The sequence below is a fragment of the Lytechinus variegatus genome, chromosome 16 (assembly GCF_018143015.1).
Source record: "Lytechinus variegatus isolate NC3 chromosome 16, Lvar_3.0, whole genome shotgun sequence".
NCBI classification, from domain to species: domain Eukaryota; kingdom Metazoa; phylum Echinodermata; class Echinoidea; order Temnopleuroida; family Toxopneustidae; genus Lytechinus; species Lytechinus variegatus.
This window is the reverse complement of record NC_054755.1, coordinates 1,941,972-1,963,364: the sequence shown is the minus strand read 5'-3', so window position 1 is coordinate 1,963,364 and position 21,393 is coordinate 1,941,972. Positions and strand designations below refer to the sequence as shown.

At 36.8% G+C, this 21,393-nt stretch overlaps 1 protein-coding gene across 2 annotated transcripts in view; it reads right to left on the bottom strand.

Moving 5' to 3' along the window:
- LOC121429438 (fibronectin type-III domain-containing protein 3A-like) overlaps positions 1-21,393 on the bottom strand; it is a 97,660-nt gene that overhangs the window by 28,339 nt on the left and 47,928 nt on the right. For both annotated transcript variants that reach the window (XM_041626432.1, XM_041626433.1), the window contains one exon: positions 748-804. In XM_041626432.1, the coding sequence (XP_041482366.1) occupies positions 748-804 (57 nt within the window). The remainder of the gene's footprint in view (positions 1-747; positions 805-21,393) is intronic.

Genomic DNA, 21,393 nt, shown 5'->3' with positions numbered 1-21,393 from the left:
AGTCCTGAAACTTTCAAGAATTCAATTTCAATAGTTTTCATAATTTCATTCAATTTTATCAATAGTCCCCTGAAGACAATTCTCAAATGTTTTCAGACTAAAAGTAAAAAACAAATCCTCAATGGATAATGTTTGAAGTATTTCAAAATACTTCAAAGTAATTCAAAATACAAATTTCATGACGTCAAAAGTATACTGACCATCTTGATAACCTGTTTGGAGGACTCCTTACTAATTAAAAAAAGACAAGTGGTTAGTATGAGAGAGGATGGTTGGACAGCTCAAATGTTATCAAGGACGATATTTGTTGAAACAGGATGATATTTGTAAAGTATCTTTCCTGCCCTCGACCACTGTTTCCTGTACCTAGCCACGACCCAGACATACAAACCTTCACGCAACAATAAATAGGACCAACATCCACTGCATAATTTGTTTAGCAGTATTGCTTTGAGGAGAATCTTCAGACTTACGCTCAAACAATCTGACTATAAGGATCTAGGTAAATTGTACATTCTCTATTTGATTATGAAATAAAGATGATCTATTTATTTGTTTAAAAAAATGGGCAATTAGGATTTTTCAGCATTTCACATAACTGCAAGTGCTTAGAAAGACATTCCTTTTTACTTTAAACAAAAAATTGAATGCAATCATAGAAAACTAAATGCCTATGGAAACAGTGCCCCTGGGGTTAAAAGGGTATTAATTGAACTGGGGTTTATAGCCGTAAGCTAGTTTTCTTACCTTAGTTGGTATTCAGTAGCAGGCTTGAGATCTGTCAGTGTATGATGAAGACTGTTACTGTAAAAAAACAAGCAGAAAGAGAACAGAGCGTTAATGAATACATGAATGCACTATCATTTCAGATTGATAAATGGAATAATCATGTTTTATCATTTTAAACAAGTGAAATTGTTACTTATTTAAAATAAAACATGACATTTAAATGAAAATGAAATTATTGAGGTTATTGATGGTGATGATTATGGTGGTGGTGGTGGTGGTGATGATGATGATGAGGATAAGTATGATAATGACGAAGATGTGCATGACAAGAATGAAGATAATGATTATGGTTTTTATCAGTGAGATAATGATATCAAAACAATGAAACCATTCAATAATATATCAGCTACAAGGCTCCATAATCTTCAACGTTTACAAATGTGGTTACAAAAGTGAGAGGATTATAGTGAACTCTTTCGATCGGGCATGTAATTAAAATCAAGCCTACTCCTCAATAACTCATGAGCAACATCAGTCAAAGACTACTTGAGATCCTGCCAAGTAAACACGGAACTTTTTTCTCCTTCAAAATGGCGCCAATACAATCATCTCCTTGAAAGAAATTAGTCAAGTCATTCGATATAAGGATGTTTGAACTCGACCAGATCAAGCCCACATTTTCCACATCTCAATAAGATACCACTATCACTAAGAAAAAGGAAAATAAAGAGGTTAAAAAAATAATAATTGAAAGTATTAAGAGTAGTAACCAGGAAGGACTTAATAAAGAAAAGAGAGAGCCTGAACTTACAATTGATAAAAAAAAATGCCATCAGTATTGATTACCATGGCAACAGCACTCAACAACTAATGAAATTATAGCTTCAATCCTTGGAGTTCCTTATTGTTATCATGACAGGGAACTTAAGCAGAAAAATAATAAGGCAAAATGAGTCATTTATTGATTAGAAGCATTACTTGTATGCATGATGGATGAAAGAATTAAAAGGTATTAAATTACTGCTCTGGTTTACTTAACTCATTAAATAATGAAAAGTATTCAGTCTCGCCTAACCTTAAAGGTAAATGCTAGTTTTGGTAACGATATCAAAATGAGTTCGTACAGAATCCAATGAAATGACCACCAAAGTGTCTGTTTCTATAAATGAAACGCATGTGCCAACGGATTCTGGAAGAAATTGTGTAATTGCTGAGAAATCAGTAAATAAGCACAGGATACGGGTAGAGCGTCGGGCCCGACGCTCTAAGCAATATTATACATTGTCCCACGTGCGCTTATCTGTGTTGGGGATCTTCGGTGTGAACATTTTTCAGCGTAGATTTCAAGATTCACAAAGTTGAGTTAATGTAACTGTACCAGATCTAGATCCTCGATGATATACTGACAATTAAGCCTTGTTTTACAGACTTTCTCATGAAATCAGTGTTAACTGCAACTACTGGAATTTCTCTTTAACTCCAATATTATTTCACTTTTACATAGTGCTGAGTACATCAGAACCATGTTTCCAAGCACTTTACAGAAATATTATTACCCCAGTCATCCGATCCTGGCATGCCCACACAAAATGCATGCACTTTCTCCACTCCCTGGGGAGCATAAGCATTCCAATAAGAAGAATTTTAAGCTTCACTTGCTATTGCTAGGCATACTACACAGGCTCTTGCATCATAATTATATCAATTTCAAATACTACATCTATTTTTTCACATTTGGGAACCTATTTGCCCTGTGCCCCTGTAGCATAAAGGTTACTATTTTGGTATCTGTACCATCCAATAATAACTACCATGGTAACACTGCTCAACAGCCAATCAAAATCAAGGATTCCAGGATAGATAGATACCATTGGATGGTGAGGTTACTCAAAAAACTTTTATGCAACAAGTTCCCAATAACCCTATCGAAGAAAATAAATATATATGGGTAAAACTATAAAATCTTTCTTTTTATAAACACTGACTCTACAGACTCCCTGAATTCACTCTATAAAGAGTGAAAGTCACTCTTTCATCAAACTCAGTTATTCCATCAAACACCTGTAAATATTTCTTTAAAAAGGGACTTTCCAACTCAGCATATATCACCACCTTACTATGCCTTCTCTAAAAAGATGACAAGTGTGAAGACGAGAAAGGCGACAACAGACAGTCCATCCGTCGCCGAAGGTCCTGTGATGTAATACCCCAAAAGAGCTCCCCAACCACCATCTTAAACAAAAACTTAACTTCTATTACCATATCTTTGACAAGAGGAAAGCCTTACAATATAGGTTAATGAATGCTGACCGTAATCATCAATATCTTCACAAGCCAACACCTTCACAGGTAGAATTTCAGGGATTGTAATAGTTTCTTGATACGTGGGTGCATGCAAACACTAGGCAATCCCAATCAATATAGCTTTCATGTACATGGGGGCGATGGTTTGCGGAGGTGGGCTAAGACACACTTCTGCGCGGTCCTTCATATTTTCAGCTTAAATAATATGCAGAGAGGGTTGTATTCATATTCTAAATAATTGCAGCACTGTTTACCAACAGGGAAAGGGAAAATCAAGAGTCATTCCAAAAGTGAGCTATAATTTTTTAATATGGTTATTTCAATATGATGTTCACTGTTCAGGTGTTTGTGCTAGTTATAGGTGTTGGTGTTAGGGTAAAATGATATCATTCACATTAAAAACAGTTTGATGCCGAGTAACATTGATCCCATACACTAGCCACGATTCAATGCAGGTGTTGTGGTTGGTGTTTGTTTTGCCCAACACTACACCTTAAATTTCAAGGAATTTTAATAAATCCAGATCAGCAGTGACCAGCCATGACACATTGGATTTATAAATATAGACCTTTCAGCTTTGAATTCAAGTCTTCTGAGATTTAATATTTAATCCTTAAGATTAAAAAGTGTCAAATATTTTTTTATATTTAAATCCTTCAGATTTATACAGCATTGTAGCACTGCTGTTTAACACTAATCTTGAAATTCCCGAATTAAATGTGCATGTACCAATGATTAACCAATTGCAAAGTTGGCGTATGAATGCTCCTTTAAATGTATCTCAATACATGTATTTCAATTTAAGAGCTTTGTAAGGGTGGGTGGTGTTTTCCTCAAGGGGTATTAAACATGAGAAATTCACCATTTTACAGTGGGCAAAAAAGGCCAAATATGAATAAAATTCATTATCGCTTTTAAGAACCCAATTAAACATATGTTGAATTATGGCTAAAAATACGCCAGGTATTGTGCTTGCAAATTATGCTTGCAAAATGCATTTAAAATAAAATAGGCCTATACATTCAAGAGAAATTTATTTTTAAATTCATTCTCAATTCTAGTTTAAAACTGGTAGCCTACAAGGACCTGACTCAAAATGATTTTTTTTACTCAAAATCACTTGGAGGAGTCATAACTAGTATTCTCAATGCTAAATTTAAAATGGGGACGACTGCACATTCAACTATGCACAAACTGAATGACTGCCAGCAAAGCATATATTTGGGGTGCGTTTATTCGACACTTTTTTACCCTAGAATCATGATTAGAATCATGATTCAAATCACGATTCTGCAGAATCACGATTGCGTTTAGTCGAAATTGGATATAATCATGATTAGAATCACAAACATGAAACACGAAAAAAGGGGCGTTTGGAAAGACGTTTCTGTAGAATCACGAACGAAATAGGTCGTATAAACGATATCGTGATTTGAATCATGATTCTATGACGTCATTGTGTCGTGCTTCTTCCGGGTTCGACTCAAAGGCGCGCGCTGTGTTTCGTGCAGGTTAATTTAATTTCGTGTAGCAGTGTACTAGTACCGGTATATGCCAATTGTCACGTGCATTTAGGAATTATCATTCTGTGTATTGTACCCCCGGGGTTGTACTGTAGCGTCATTTGTATATTTCATTGTTTTCATCAATCATATCTTCAAGTTCCAAAGGCACAAATTGGACTGACGACGAACTCAGGGCTCTGCTTGTGCTTTGGCCTGAAGCAAAAGCATCCCTTACCGGGATTCACAGAAATAAGACGATACGAATCCCTTTCAGCGGAATTGCGAGGGAGGGATTTCTACGGAGATGTCGCACCGCCTGTCGAGACAAAATTAACAGAATTCGTGCCCAGTACTACGGCTACCGAACACTTTCGATGAACCGACAAGATTTAATACAAGTAAACAAAAACAATACGAGGTACAATACACGGAATTCTGGAAGTAAAAGATTTATTTTTCGGAAGCCGAGTAAACGTTTCACAAACGATCTAGCGTTAGCTCGGGCGGCAGCAAAAATCTTGCAGCCGACTTGATCAAAGTTAGAAACAGGCGCGAAAATGTTGACCTATACTTCCTGGGTCAAACTGCGCACTGTGATGCGCACTGGATCGGCTCGAATTCAGGAGAAACAGCGTTAGAAAGATGGTCGTATAAACGCTGATTCTGTCGGATCGTGATTCATGTTGCTGTTTTGAATCATGATTCAAATCGTCATTCAAATCATGATTCTGGGTTGAGGTCGCATAAACGCAGCCTTGGTTCTGTAAATCAGCTGGAGAGCTTTCAGTATGGTTTAAATATTACCCCATCCCAAAGACTGGAGGTCAAATTGAATGGGTTAAATGGTGTGAAATATGTGACCTACATCACACCAGAGGGAAAAAGGCCTGTAGGAATGGGGCAGCTCTAGTTACACAGATCTTGGGTGTACAAAGGGTCCCTGTTCGGACAAAAGAAAATAGAGTGGAAGTTGAAGAGTAAAGCATTCCCATGCATCAGAATACACAGGGGGTATTAAACAGACTACATGATAACAACAATGTCCATATAAAAACCAATCATAAAATTTTGTTAGAGGCAATCAGTGATGTTAATGAAGTCATTGCTTGTGAGCTCATATGCGCAAGGCACATCAATGATTTCAAAATCATCACAAACGATTATGAATATGCATGCTTTGGAAGAAAAGAGGAAAAAAAGTTAGGCACAGGGATAGAGATCAACAGCAATGAAACGCCCCATTCCTCCCTGTGAGCCATTCCATCTCGGAGAAACACCACCGGGACTGCTTTAATTCAAAGACCCAATTGCCAAGAATAGCTTCCTGGTGGTGCCATGTCCTCCTCTGGTTGTCTTGATGATTCAAGAATAGCCATGATGCAACCCTCTGTAAGCTATCCTATGAATTCATTAGGACCTCTGGTGCAGTGTGTGGCTGGCAGGAACCAACAGGATAGGGGTTACAAGAATAAGGATTCCTGGAAAATGACCTCAGAATGGGACCCTCATCGCAGCATCTGCTTCATTCTTGGTGATGATATCATGCGTCCCTTGGAGGACTGGAGCCGTGAGGAGCATCACAACTCGATGATGCCACATTCACAACTCGAAATCAATCCTGGGGGCCATTTCATAAAGCTGTTTGTAAGTTAAAGCTAAATTACAGTCTTTGCAGTAAAACACTGATTTCGAAAGAAAGTCTGTAAAACCAAGGTTAAGTATTACTATATCATCGTCGATCTAGATCTGGTACAGTTACATAAACTGAACTTTGTGAAATCATAAAATCTAAGCTGAAAAACAATCACACTGAAGATTGCCAACACAGATAGGCACACATGGGACAGTGTATATTATATTGCTGGAATAAAGACCCGATGGAAGTGCCCAAATCCGTGCCTATTTTGCTTATTTCTCAGCAACCACACAATTTCTTCCAGAATCCTTCGGCACTTATTTTTTATTCATATAAACAGACACTTGGGTGGTCATTATATTGGATTCTATAAAAAGTCATTTTGAGATCGTTACCACAAAAGGCATTTACCTTTAAGGGGGACTTTCAGAACAACTGGTAAACCTTTCTTATGCGCTAATAAACCAACACCAATGAGAACATCGGTGTATACAATTTACCACAAGAAAGGATCACCAGTCTTTCTTACAGATGCTCTAAACTTATGAACAGCCATATGAAACACCCACTTGGGCACTCTAGCTACTCTAACAGTCAAGATCTACAGAACAAGACAATTTTTAAATGCTGGAAAATGGTGCCTGAAACCATGGAATATCAAGGTTCAAATGCAGGGTCCAGGAGATGATACAGACCGAAAAGCTTCACAGTAGCAAAATAAGATGGTACTCATACAGTCTCTTCTGGTTCAAATGGTTCAAAGGTTGATCATCGATTCTCTCTCAGACACCTCACCAATGAATCTTCACACTATTCTACATGTAAGCCTAGGCATATCTATGTATTCAGTCTCAACTCTCATATTTTCTATTAGGCACAACTATATCTTAGGCTGTATCAATTCATTATGACACACATAAACTGCAAAGGATTATTTCACTCTTCCAAAACTATTCCTCAAAAGTACTGACCCATTTAATTCTTTCTCTAATGAAGGAAAGGGAATGAGCCCGAGGAACATCAATGCAATCATACACGAACATACATTATCTGAAACTATGTTATCGAACTCTAAATTTAGAAACCCCTAAATTCAATTAATTGGTTATTTGGTTATCTCTTCCAAAGAAAAACAGCATGACCCGCGATTTGATTACAAGATAATTGAAAAGTACATGATCAGAAGCTAAATATAGTAGCCCCTGGCATTGAAAGAAAATTACTTGCTTATAAATTTTTCTGGTGCAGTATGTTGCCCGACATTTATTCCCATGCTGAGCAGTATTATGCTTAAAATGTAATTGCCTGATATCCTTTTAGTTTCATGATCTGCGCAGAGGCCATGTGAATTGATTACCCCTACCCCCCTAATAAGTGGGAATAAAATGGAGGCGGGGGAGGAGGGGAAGATTGTAAATATCTAGAATAAAGGTGTGGTAGGCACAGCTCAAAGGGAATACCAGACAGCTTGAGGTGTGAAAAGTGGTGGGTCTGTGATCATGGAATAATAATCACTTTCTTTTTCCATCCATCTGGGATAATGTCAATGAAACCCTGTTCAGACTTCCATTTCATATCCAAACAAGAACATTCATGCATCAATATCAAACAAAACTAGGCTCCAAGAGTTCGCATTTTCTTTATTCGTCTTGATGGAAGTTAACAACTTCAGTACACATTTCAACTAGTTTAAAGCTTAAAGCCTCTTGAATATCATTTTCATTTCACTTGTACAGTTTTGGAAGATAAAACATTCAGATTGCGGCAGGATTTTAATTCATTGCCAAGCCGTTGATGTTCAAACCGCAGTTTCAAAGTAATTTTTACTACTGTGCTTCTAAACAATTCTTTATTTAGGACACAACTCCCAAAATTACAATAAATGAAGTAATGTGAACCCATGGTAACGGGCATCTCATTAGAGAGGATGTTCATGATTTACAATGTAGATGAGGATACCGGACCTTGGCCTAATAAACTGGATGACATGAAGATGTGTGAATGAGATACATACTTGGGAGATTGATAGATAATGAGAGATGGTGGTACGTGTGACAGAGAGCGAGTAGAAGATATGATAGGTAGGTTACTGGATAGACAGACAGACAGACAGACAGACAGACAGACAGACAGACAGACAGATAGATTGATGGATAATGAGATGGCGCTCGGTGTGACAAAGAGCGAGTGAAAGATGATAGGTAGGTTACTGGATAGACGGACAGACAGACAGATAGACAGACAGACAGACAAGATTGATGGATAATGGGAGATGGCACTCAGTGTGAAAGAGAATGAGTGGAAGACGTAATCGATAGGTAGGTTACTGGATAGACAGACAAGACAGACAGACAGACAAGATTGATTGATAATTAGAGATGGCAGTACTGTGAAAGATAGTGAGTAGAAGACATAACAGATAGGAGGTTTACTGGATAGACAGACAGACACACAGACAGAGAGACACACAGACAGACAGACAGACAGATAGATAGATAGATAGATAGATAAATAGATAGATAAATAGACAGACAGAGATAGATAGATAGATAGATAGACAGACAGACAGACAGAGATAGAAAGACAGACAGACAGAGATAGACATAGATAGATAGATAGATAGACAGACAGACAGACAGACAGACAGAGATAGATAAATAGATAGATAGATAAATAGATAGATAAATAGACAGACAGACAGAGATAGATAGATAGATAGATAGATAGACAGACAGACAGACAGACAGAGATAGATAGACAGACAGACAGACATAGATCATAGATAGATAGACAGACAGACAGACAGACAGAGATAGATAGATAGACAGACAGACAGACAGACAGACAGAGATAGATAGATAGATAGATAGACAGAGAGACAGACAGACAGTAGATAGATAGATAGATAGATAGATAGATAGAAAGAAAGACAGACAGACAGAGATAGATAGATAGATAGATAGACAGACAGACAGACAGACAGAGATAGATAGACAGACAGACAGACAGACATAGATAGATAGACAGACAGACAGAGATAGATAGATAGATAGATAGACAGAGAGACAGACAGACAGACAGACAGACAGTAGATAGATAGATAGATAGATAGATAGATAGAAAGACAGACAGACAGACAGACAGATATATAGATAGATCGATAGATAGAAAAGATTGATGGATAAATGAGAGATGGTGGTACGTGTGAAAGATAGTGAGTGGAAAGGTATTGAAGACACACATTTTAGATAGGCACACTCTAGGTATACACTAGACAGGCTGGCAGGCAGACTGACACGTAGAGAGATGAACAACGAGCAATAGAGATGAGAAAGAGAGGAAAACACAGGTACATGTAACACAGATAGAATGTTTGTACCTGGGTGGAGAGTGACAAATGTCTTGCTGAGTGCTATGGTAGGGTTTGAACCCCAGACCTCATGGTTCAAAGTCCATGAATTTATCCATCGATTGACAATACCCTAAAAATACACTAGTAGTACAGTGGGAACAATGAAGAATATAAGATTTACGGAGCTGAAAATTCCTTCTTATAGAAAGGATTTTAGTGTAGTACTTGTAAGGCAAATGTGAAGTAGCACATTAGAAGGGGTAACTAGATCAGATTGTGCCAAACCAGTCTAGACATCTCATAAAACTTATACTACCATCCTCTTTGTTTAGATTGTCAAATTGATAGCATCAAATGTTCCACTGACAGTAACTGGTCTTAGTAGGGTTGTCTTCATCAGACGTGGCGGTCAAGCCCACTATTGCTTATCCCATGAATTATCCCGATCAGAGAATGAATAAAGGCTCATCTTCTACATGAGCAGCTATTTTGCTCAAAAAGGAAGCCTGAAACATGGACCTATATCTAGAATAGCCTGCCTAACCACAAATTAACCCAATGTTTTAACGAATTCAAACTCATTCCAATGTTTTATAAACCCTAACACACAGCATCATGCGTTAAGAATTAATTCCTTTTGCAGATCATTCTGGAAAGCTAAAACTCCGGGGGAGGGGGGGAGGGCACTCAAATCATATTTTGATGGGGGTGTGCCTCACGAAACCCTGAAATGGGGTCTGAGGAACAGACTGTAAGGGTAAAATACAGGGTCTCTGGAACTAAATATATACCGGGCAGTGTGAAAAACAAGGTCTACTGAACAAGATCACGGTACAGTATATGGTGCACGCTAGCGGTTCGTATGTATATGTGGGCCTGCGCAAGCCGTGCATGGAGCTGGAGTTGTTAAACCGTGCGTGCAGTGCTTGCGCTGGACAATTTTTGTCAGGGCTGGGGCACTGAGATGTTTTGTAACGGGGGGTCTTGTGAGCGGTGCGGGCGGCCTCTGAACAAAACTTTTTATCATTCAAACTTTATTCAAATGGAGACGCGATGCAAACTGAATCTTACTTCAGCTGATCTGCCATAAAGCAAACTAGCATTTCAGTCTGGTTAAGACCCATCTCATGCTACCAATCTTTGCTTACAGTTGTAAAAATCTTGCTGATGTCTGGGGTATTTTTCTTTCACCCAAACTTTATGCCCAAGCAGCTCAAAGAGCTCAAAATATTTTCAATAAGAAATAATGCTGCATTACAGGTAAACCAGGTTTTGAACCCAACATTTCTCATTCAGGAGGGAAATACCCAACCAGTGAGCCACTGCAATCTGAGGGACGCCAATTCCTACAGTACACAGATGATTGCATCTCCTGTCACTTTCGAGACTTTGCGTGATGCAAAAGAAATAATGAACACCACTTTCTTCTTAGTGTCAATGCTCGGGCAAGGTCGGACATTCAGAATGCAAGAAGCTACCATAATAGATCATCTGGCGACAATTAATTCTGAGATGATTGCTTCATGAAATGTGAGGAATTACTCTGCTACAATCTCTTATTAGGCATATTCAGACCAACTCAAAGTTTGAGAATACCAGTGATTCTCTGATCAGGAAACAAGGTATTTTTTCCAATGTAAAAGCAAAATACTTGTAATATTCCTGTTTGAAATGAAATACCTGCTAAATGGGAGGTACTTGTCTAAATTACGAGAATTTTCACAACCCAGCAGGTAGTTGACACATTACGTTTGCTGAGTTAGCGATTTTGAATTGCGCGTCTTGCCTGCTATCAGATGATACAGCACATGCTCGTAACTTTGAGAACTTGCGACACATGGATCTACTTTGGGAGGGTATGAAAGCGAAAAAGAACTATCAGGTATTACTGAGCCTGTATAAATTTTTGTAATTTAACAGACCTGTATTCTGGTGATCGAGGCAGTCTGAATACACCTAAAGACACATGCACCGATCAAAAAAATGTGTAAGGGCATTTACCCTCATCAGTAATTAATTCATTGGTGTTGAAGAGCTTCTAATTGAAGAAAATATGATTAAAGCATTTTGTCATCGGGTTTCCTGTGATTAGTGTATTGTCAATAATGATTTTACTTGGAAAGCAATTACGGCCGATCAATATTCAGCTGAACGTATGTCAAGGAATCATTAAAATGGCCTCAAAACGTAGACTATCCTCAGTACAGAGAGTCAGCTGTTGGAGACAATCAGCTGTTTGTGTTCAAGTATATCATCTTAGTTCAAGGGTTCATGGCTTACTAGTTTACATGAACAAACCTGTGTCAGTAATAGAATATCACAAGCAGTCTGAAAAATAAGACTAGATGCAGACCTAAGATCACCTGAACTGCATGGATAGTTCTGTACATGCTTAATTAACAAGAATATAGTGGAACACTCAGACTCAAATCAAGGCTTACGGATTGACCAAAAAGTAAACATAGGGTCTATAACTACAGTCTACTTTCCAACGTTGCCACAACAAACCTTGACTCAACTTTTTACCCCTGCTGCAACATTCATTCCTACATGTACATTGTTTCCATCAGTCACCCCCTCCCATTCCATTCATTCAAGCACAGTCCACGATACCATAACAACCATTTGTTTACAACTGGTCCATGTTGGGCAGACCTTATATTGTACACAAAAAGGCACAACAATCCAATAGGCCTAAATCAGCAGCAGTTTAAAAAGCCATTTCAGATGAACGATACACTATAAGCAACTGTTTTCGGTGACACAACATTTGCTCCTGCGACAACTGCTCCGGGCTATATTTCATCTCAGATATAAGGTTAGGGTTGCAATGGGTTTTATTTTAGGTTGAGGGTTAAGTTTAGGATAGGGTACAGTGTTAAATCCAGGTTTAAAGTTGGCGATTCAATTAGTGTGTGAAATTTAGAGGAGCAATTGTCGCAGGAGCAACTGTCATGGAACTCTATTTCAGCAAAGAGCCTCCTAATATTGTTGATATTAATGATTAATTCAACTTATTCAAACGGTATGATACATCAGACATTTCTAGACCCACCCCTCCCACCCATTTTTATCTTTTCCTTGCCATTTTTTTCTCACAGGAGAATACTGTCCATGAGCATTGATACAAGTAGGCCTATTACTTCTTTTTTAAGTTCCTTGGCAAAAACTTAAGCCCCTCCCCCCCTTGATGAATTCTGGATCTGCCCGTAATTCTTGCTTCCGACCTGATTCTAACACATATCACTCACTATCAATAAGCATCACGTACAAGGGCATTGCCAAGTTCAAGTTCAGATACATGCTAATGCTGAATATAACTCCTACTCAATATTAAAGCATGTATACATGCCAGTCTAAAATACATGACAGTCTAAAAACTCATGTAAAAACAGAGGGCTACCCCACCCCCTAGTCTGCTGTGCAAACCCTTCACTCGGGTTACGTGTCTGAATGTGCAGCCTACTCATGCCTTGTGTACTGAAGGCTCTCACAAGTTTTGTATACTGTGCTAGTCTTTGTGTGGAGACACACTTGTTGATCAAAGTTTCAATCAGGGTCTGTGCCTGCAGACTACCCCCTTCCCCCAAAAAAAAAAAATTAAAAAAAATAGCCCTACAAGTTGCAAAAATATAGTTCCTGAGATCTACATATAAGCGAAGTGTAATGAAATAAACAAAAACTTGCCTTCAGATAATACTATTGGGTTTTTTTTCTCAATAGGCATAGTTAAAATAAAATGCATACTCCTCAAGTGCAGAAACTTTCAACATCTGACATTGCATTACATATTTGACAACTGTAGGGGCTTCTTTGTTGAATTTTGAATGGAAATGACTTTGGCCAAAAAATAAATAAATGAATAAAAATAGTCTTTTCCAGACCTTTACAACTGTATATATGTAATCATTTCTACATCTCAATTCATACAACAGCAAATAAAAGTTATTCAATGCTCAATTTTTTTCAAAGCTGACAATGACTTTAACTACATAAGGCCTTGAATTTCATTCTTGCGATCCTGTACATACTAATAGGTAGAAAGGGGCATGGCGGGGGCGGGGATCAAGACGTGAGCTAACATTAATGATGGGTTTCTCTTTAATGTGACACATTCCGAGTGAGAATGTTATACAGCGGAAGCACAAACAGAAAAATGAGAACACAATGTCTGTTTTAGATCACATCGCCAATGGGAAACATACTGATAAGTATTACAAGCAAATGATTTTACTGACCTCTTTCAAACTAGGTCAAAAGTAAATTTAGCCTACTCTTAGAAAAATGTTATAATAACAAATGCTAACAGTGACAAGCTGGGCTGAGACTTTAAAATCAGCACTTGATTTAAATGGAAATGGCCAATCAAGAACACTGTTCCATGCATATTTTGTTCAAAACACAGACCAGGAACCAATGAAAACCACTCTTTCATATTACTTGTTGCAAAAGAAACTATTAAAAGTTTGACAACTGGATACATGTGCAAGAATGACCCCATTCACATTAGGGCAAAGTGACTTATCCATCAAATAACAAAATAGATATTCACACATTTTGGTTCAATGAATTTCATCATTCAATGCAAATCAACCCCTTTCACATCAGGTCAATAGCTGTTTTTCTATACTCTTGTGAATAGCCCATGTTACCTGTATTGACTTCAAATATCTTTTAAATTCCATGGTGAACAATACTATCAGGTCAAATTCCATTCCTTTTTATAACAGCAATAAATTTCACCCCAAAATATATGCAGAATATATGACAGTGTTGATGCTTTGCTTCAGAAGGTGCAGGTTATCCACAGAGGTCCCCTCTTCTCAATGATGCTAATTTGTAAGTGGAGACTTCATATCAATAAGGCCTAAACTGGATAAACTTTTGAATATCACCCGAGCATCAGAATATGTTTCACAGGTTTTGTCCATAGAGGAAAGTAACACAGCTGATGCTTGAAAATGTTTGTTTGGTATGACACTCTAATGCAGATTAATTGGATCAGGGCAACACCAAACACAATAAAGAAAAACAATGACCCAACAAACGGATCATATACTTTCAGGATGTTGAGATCATCGTGAAGCTATCAGACTATAATTACATGATGAACTCCTTGAACTTGCAGCATTGAACATAGAAGGTTAAATTGGGAATTGAATTGAGAAACAGTTCAGGGACAGTACATGGATATCATTCAGCAGTCTGACATTAGTTAACTGATGTCATTACAGCTGTACCAAGTACAAACAATTAACCCCCGTCCCCTTCCAAAATGAAGAGCACCTAATAAAATAACTTTTTAATTCAGTTGTAGTCTCAAGACAAAGTGGACCGAGCAGTTCAAAAAGTATCCATGATCTGCATCTGTGTTTTGTGAAAACATCAAATTGTTATTAAGTTTTTTTCTCCATTTATTTGTTAACTTGCCCTTTTTTTTTTGGGGGGGGGGGGGTTTAACCTTTGGAATACAATAATCCCTGGTGACCATAAAGAAAATCCTGTGACAGTTCTCATAACTTCTTTTAGATATTTCAATTGCCTTGCTTTCAAAATACTGGGTATTTATGATGATGCCATTGCAAACAAACAAGAACCCCCCCAAAAAAAACAAAAAGATATTCCATCATTACTGTACATGCAGTTTTCAACTATAAGACATCAGGTATTGAAGAAAAGTAGCATGTTTCCAATATTTTGAACAATTTAAGGATAGAAAGGGGTAAATCACCCCTTACAGATGCTTTCAAAAGCGCTTTTGAAAAGGGTCATATGCTGTCTTACCTTGGCCCGTTCAACCTTTTCCGCCCTTTGCGTTTCAGAGTGAAAAGAGGGGGGGTCCGTTTTTTTTCTTACAAAGAACATTACCATTCGTTATCTGCTTGTAAGGCACTACAGACCTAGGAAACCACACAGGGCCTATCTACACTGTCTGCGGCAGATCAAAAGGTCCTCTTCATCTTGAACTGATATGACCTTTGACCTCGCACAGTTCAACAAGTGTCTCATTGAATTACACCAATATGAATGTGAAGAATCCTTGCTTTTTATTCATCTGAAGTCAGAAAGATCTCTTTTCCTTCTATCAAAAGCATTCAGTTTCTCTGGTACTCCCCTCCCCAGTTTATTTCTTTCTTTTTTAAAGAAGACTGGTTGCCATTCAAAGAAATTTCACTTTCATCATTTAATATCCACTCCTCTTCAAATTATATAGATACCTGCTTTAATTAACTTTCTTCAGGTCTAATACCATGTATCCTCTCATGATGACTAAAACAAACATTGTAACAATATAACTATCAACTCTCCAAAGAGATGAGTGTCAATGAGTGTCAATGAGATTTTAGACATGAAAACTTGACATCTAGTAATTAATTGCCCAAGCTAAACCTAGCAATTTGATAATTGAATATGAAAAATACATTACCATAACAGGCTGAGTTTGTGGTACATATCTATAACAAATCCATTCCATTGACGAGGTGAATTTATTCACAAGGATAAATATATAGAGATAAATTAGTTTATGAATAATGGATCCTATATATAAAAGATATTAAATCATACAGGGTTCTGAACTCTTCCATGAAATAGAAAGCTGCAAGAGTGATGAATTGGAATTTTAATGATTCCAGCCCTCAGATTAGGACTTAAAGGGTGTTGTCCTATCTCACATTATACGAATGAATACTTGAGATTATAGTGAAGTTGAATTCACAAACTTTTCTCAGAAGTGTTGCAAATGCTTATGAATATTCATCTGCAAATTCAAAAGCTATTTATGAACTGTTTCGAAATGGACAATAATGTCTGCACAATGCATAGGTCCTTTTAGGCCCTATTCAATTTTTCTCAGTGGGTCAATTACATATACGAACCATGTGGGCACTGGCATTGGCAAATCAAAAAAGAACTTCTGTGACACTGTCTTAGAACTGTTTACAAAGGCCTATGACTGTTTTGCAAATGCTAGCGATTGGAGGAATCACATTCACAAAGAAATTTTGAACATATTCATGAATTTTCTGTAACAAAAATAAAAATGTTTGTGACAATAAAAGCTGTTCAAGACCTTTCTGGCAACCTTTTACCAATATTGGCTATATCCCAAATTCACTACCTTCGCAAAAATTCACTGCAAAGTCAGATAGGCCTACTCATAATGAAATAAAATCTCTAATGGAGTCATGATAGACAGGTGAAAAATCATGAAGTATTTGAATTCTCTTGTACTCCTTTCATAAACCCAATTATGCGGATAATATCCGCATAATTTGGTCGTAAAATCGGAGCGGGACCAGAGTTATCCGCATTATTTCGATGCTGCAATTATCCGCATAATAGCGGCATCGGGACCAGATTTTGACTTTATGAACGTATTTTTCCAAAGTAATGCGGATAATTGCCATGGTGCGGTCACAAGGTCACCCTTTTCCAATACAACCCCATCGGAGGGGGTGTGTGCAGTTGCCATGACAATTATCCGCCTTTTTCAGGTTGGGCCCTCGTAAAAAATAGTGCGGATTATTTTCGGAGTTTGTAAATGCAATTTTCATTGAATTATTTGCATTAATCTTAGGCGGGATAATTGGAGGATGGGTTTATGAAAGGGGTATAATACATGTAGAATGAATCTGCAAATAGAGTAAATTATAAATCACGGGATACACAGGATCAAATGCAATCACAGCAATAATATCATTGATGAAACATGGAGAGAAAACTTTAAAGTACAGGCCCTAATTCACAATATAATCAACAAGTGGGTCCTGAGACAAGACTAGCAGACGTTCTACGGAGCACAGTAAATAATTCTTTTCAGCCCCAAATAGTCTTAAACTTCAGACCACTATAGCGTGTTTTAAACTAATTGAGCATTATTGAATACTGAACAAGGTACCCCCGCTACAGTGTACATTTCAAGTGTGAATGATTGCTATGCATCTTGAAAAGCAAACATGATATTCATTTCAGACTCGTCCTTTCCCTTTCCTTTCCCCGTCCTTCCCCTTCATGAAATGGATTCATTACTGCCTGTGTAGTCGTCAATAAATCAACTAATGGTCTCCACTAATGACTGTCTTCTTTCAGGAGAAAACACATATTTGCAACATGACTGTAGGTCAGGGAATAATTTTGCTTTACAAATTTGAATAGCATTTTTGGTCGTAAGAGAAAAGCTCTCAAGTAATGTACAGTCCTATGTGAAAATATGCTACACTGTAGTAAAAAAGACTTTATGGATAGCAGTCTTTCAAAAATACGGAGCAAATTGCGATGCGATACCAGGAAAATCATTCCCTGCTGTAGGTAGAGCTATACTACCTACTGAAAAAGATGTTTTTACTTGCAAATGCCTCAATAGCAAAATTAATTTTGCATTTTTTTTTCCAGATGACATCAAAGTTGGGATTGCCTTCCTACATTATCACTTTGTAGTAACTCCAGACAAGGACACGTTTCACAAAGATGGTAACTTTTTCCATTTTTTGTAACTTCCATGGAAACCTTCAAGAGAAATGCCAGTAGTTGCAGAAACACCGATTTCATGAGGAAGTCTGTAAAACAAGGCTTAATTGTCAGTATATCATCGAGGATCTAGATCTGGTACAGTTACATAAAGTGAACTTTGTGAAATCTTTCAGACTGAAGATCCCCAACACAGATAAGCGCACGAGGGACAGTGTACATAGGCCTAATTATTGCTTCGAATGTTGGGCCCGACGCTCTACCCGAATCCTGTGCTTATTTACTGATTTCTCAGCAATTACACAATTTCTTCCAGAATCCTTTGGCACATATGTTTTATTTTGAATATACTAACAGACACTTCGGTGGTCATTTCATTGGATTCTGTACGAACTCATTTTGATATCGTTACCAAAACTAGCATTTACCTTTCAATGTGATTGGGCTGCTTCTGAACCCTGTCCATAAGGACAAAGTTAAAATAATAGTATCTCTTTATGAAATGGATCCAAATAGTCTTCTAATTTCATTTCAAATAATTAGTTTATGTCGTGGGATACAAGGAAATGCAAGCCATGATGCTGATCTATGGGCCTAATGGAAGAAAATCTAAAGGCATTAGGTCCTATATTTTGTCAAACATGAATTTTTCAAATATTCATGTAACCTAACAGCAGCTACTGTAACGTACAGATCCCAAATCGTCATATTTCAGTATCAACAAATAGGCCTACAAGAATCATTTCATTCCGTCTGTACACCTACAGGCCTATCTTTTCACAATGAAAACATAAACCTTTTTTGTGGACCAGGAGCCTCTTGAAAATCATAGATTTCTAGATTTTGATTCTCTTCATTCCAATTTCTTCCCAAACCTGCTTGCCTCAGCAAGTAGTTGGGAACTATTGACCTTTGACCTCATGACTTCTGATAATCATTGGAAGGACATCCAACTCCCTTCACAGGTATAGTCTATATTTTCAGACCCAAGTTTACAGTGGTTGCAGACGACCATAAGTGTTTGGATGAGGAGATAGAGAGATGGGGGTAGAAAAGAGAACAGCGGGGAAGGAATGAGTTATACATCTAGAATCTATTGAAAGATAAGAAAAAAAAGCCACCTTATAACTTAAAATATTTTTTTTTCAAAATGGAGAAAAATGAAAAAGCTTACAGAGTAGCCTACATGAAGGCCTGGGGGGGTTCATAATAATTTCCCTGGGGAACTTTCCTCATTCCCATTATAACATTGATAACTACCATGTTAATAATTATCTCAACATCAATCAAACCAAGGCTTCCTTATATCACTGTCAAAGTAAAGTTGTGTTAAGTTTTATTTACTGTACAATGTATATCTTTTTTTATAAACATCAATTTCTTAAATTAAGGCTGCAGACCAGGAAATAAAAAGAAATATTACAATAATTGAATATTTTCCAAATCTCCAATAAACATTGGTTCAAAGGATTAGTCTGGATGTTCAATGAGATGAACATTTTTCACTCACATAATTACTATTTATAGGCAAAATATATATAAGAATATTAATCTATTTTATTCTCAATGAAGGACATTATCATTTACAGTTTGGTTTACTAGATCATTTGCATCTTATGCAATATAAATTCAAAAAATAAAAAAAAGTTTTCCCTCCACATAACATGTATGAGATGGAGGATGCTCAGGAAAGATATCAAATGATGGATGATCAGAATTTTATTACCAAATTAAACCATTTCATATGTCTGCCCACGAGGAAGAGAAGTAGACATATTAATGTATGGAAAACTACAAGATGGCAAGAAAACAAAGGACCACCGGCCATCCCCCCCTTCCCCGGAAAATAAAATTATAGCAAGAAAATGGCCTGATCTTGAAAATGAAGAACTGATGATTCTATTGCTGCATTTCTTTTTTAATTCCTTTGCAATGAAACAAAGGAAGCAAAACAGAACTTTCAGCATTAAAAGCTCTACAACTTCTCATTAACAATAGGCCTACGTGCATGGAAACTCATATCGTGTATGACAGTACATTAAGATATGTACATTTTTATTTGATTTCATTTTGATAAATCTTTTTCTTATGCATTCTATGCTGATATGATATCCGGTAACTCAAAACCACAGACTTTCCGGACAATGTATTAGAAGGCAGTAAATGTACTTCAGAATCTTCTGATCACTTTATTTATAACTTCTAATGATTTTATTCATGAAAGAACTGTCACAGCCATGACAAATCATTATCATCATCAAACAGATAAATTGTAAATACATGAATACAGAAGTAATATGCTGCTTTTTTGCTTTAAAGGGGATGTTCACCCTGAAAATGTTCATTGTAAATGTAGCAGAAAAAATTAAATATTGCCGAAGGTTTGAGAAAAATCAATCACAGAATATAAAAGTTATTAGAATTTTAATTATTTGATTTGTGACGTCATATGCGAGCAGCTTTACTACATTTCATATGGTAAGAAATCAATATTCAATTTTTTGACAATCAATATTGTCATTTTTTCAGAAAATTGAAAATTGTGTTTTCTGTACCTTCAGTTCATATCAATAGACAAATCATTTCATACCCATTCCTAAACAGAAAACAAATATAAGTCCACATGAACCATTGAAAAATTGAGATTTATGCATTTTATATTACATAACATATGAGGCAGCTGCTCGTTTATGACGTCACAAATCCAAAACTTGAAATTCTAATTCTTACGGGTATTTTAATTGATTTTCCTCAAACAATCACCAAAATTTTTTATATTTTATTCTATTTTTACAACAAACTTTTCTTCAGGGTGAACTACCCTTTTAAAAGACAAACCAAGGAAATAATGTAGGCCTATTTCACTTGGCTTTGTTTTGTACTAAGATAGATTCATCACAGAATAATATTTCTGTTTTTCTTTTCTTTCTTTCTTTTCCTTACTTTAACTTCATTTCTACTGTAAAATACAATACATGTAGGTTCTGTTCACATATATCGAGGAGCTCTTCGAAAACATTTTTGTGAACCAAATTTGAACCAAGTCACAATGTGAGAACAGGTTTGCATGGATTAAAGCAGACATGCGGTGCCATAAAGAGACCAGACAATCAAAACTAAAAATGAGAACAGACGTCAATGTAATACATCACCAATCGAGAACAGACAATACAGAAAGAGGAGATCAGCTGATGAACCTATTTTCATACCCACAATCCAACCCAATACCTCCTACAGATCCTATTAAGAATCTTTTCAGACCGAGCATTTGTAGAGAAAACGTAAATGAGATTCTGTTTTCCATGAAATACAATTTAAGAACACTATGAATATACATTATGATTGGGGGAGCAAATTTTCTTCAAATAAAATGAACAGGAAATACAAATCTCATACCT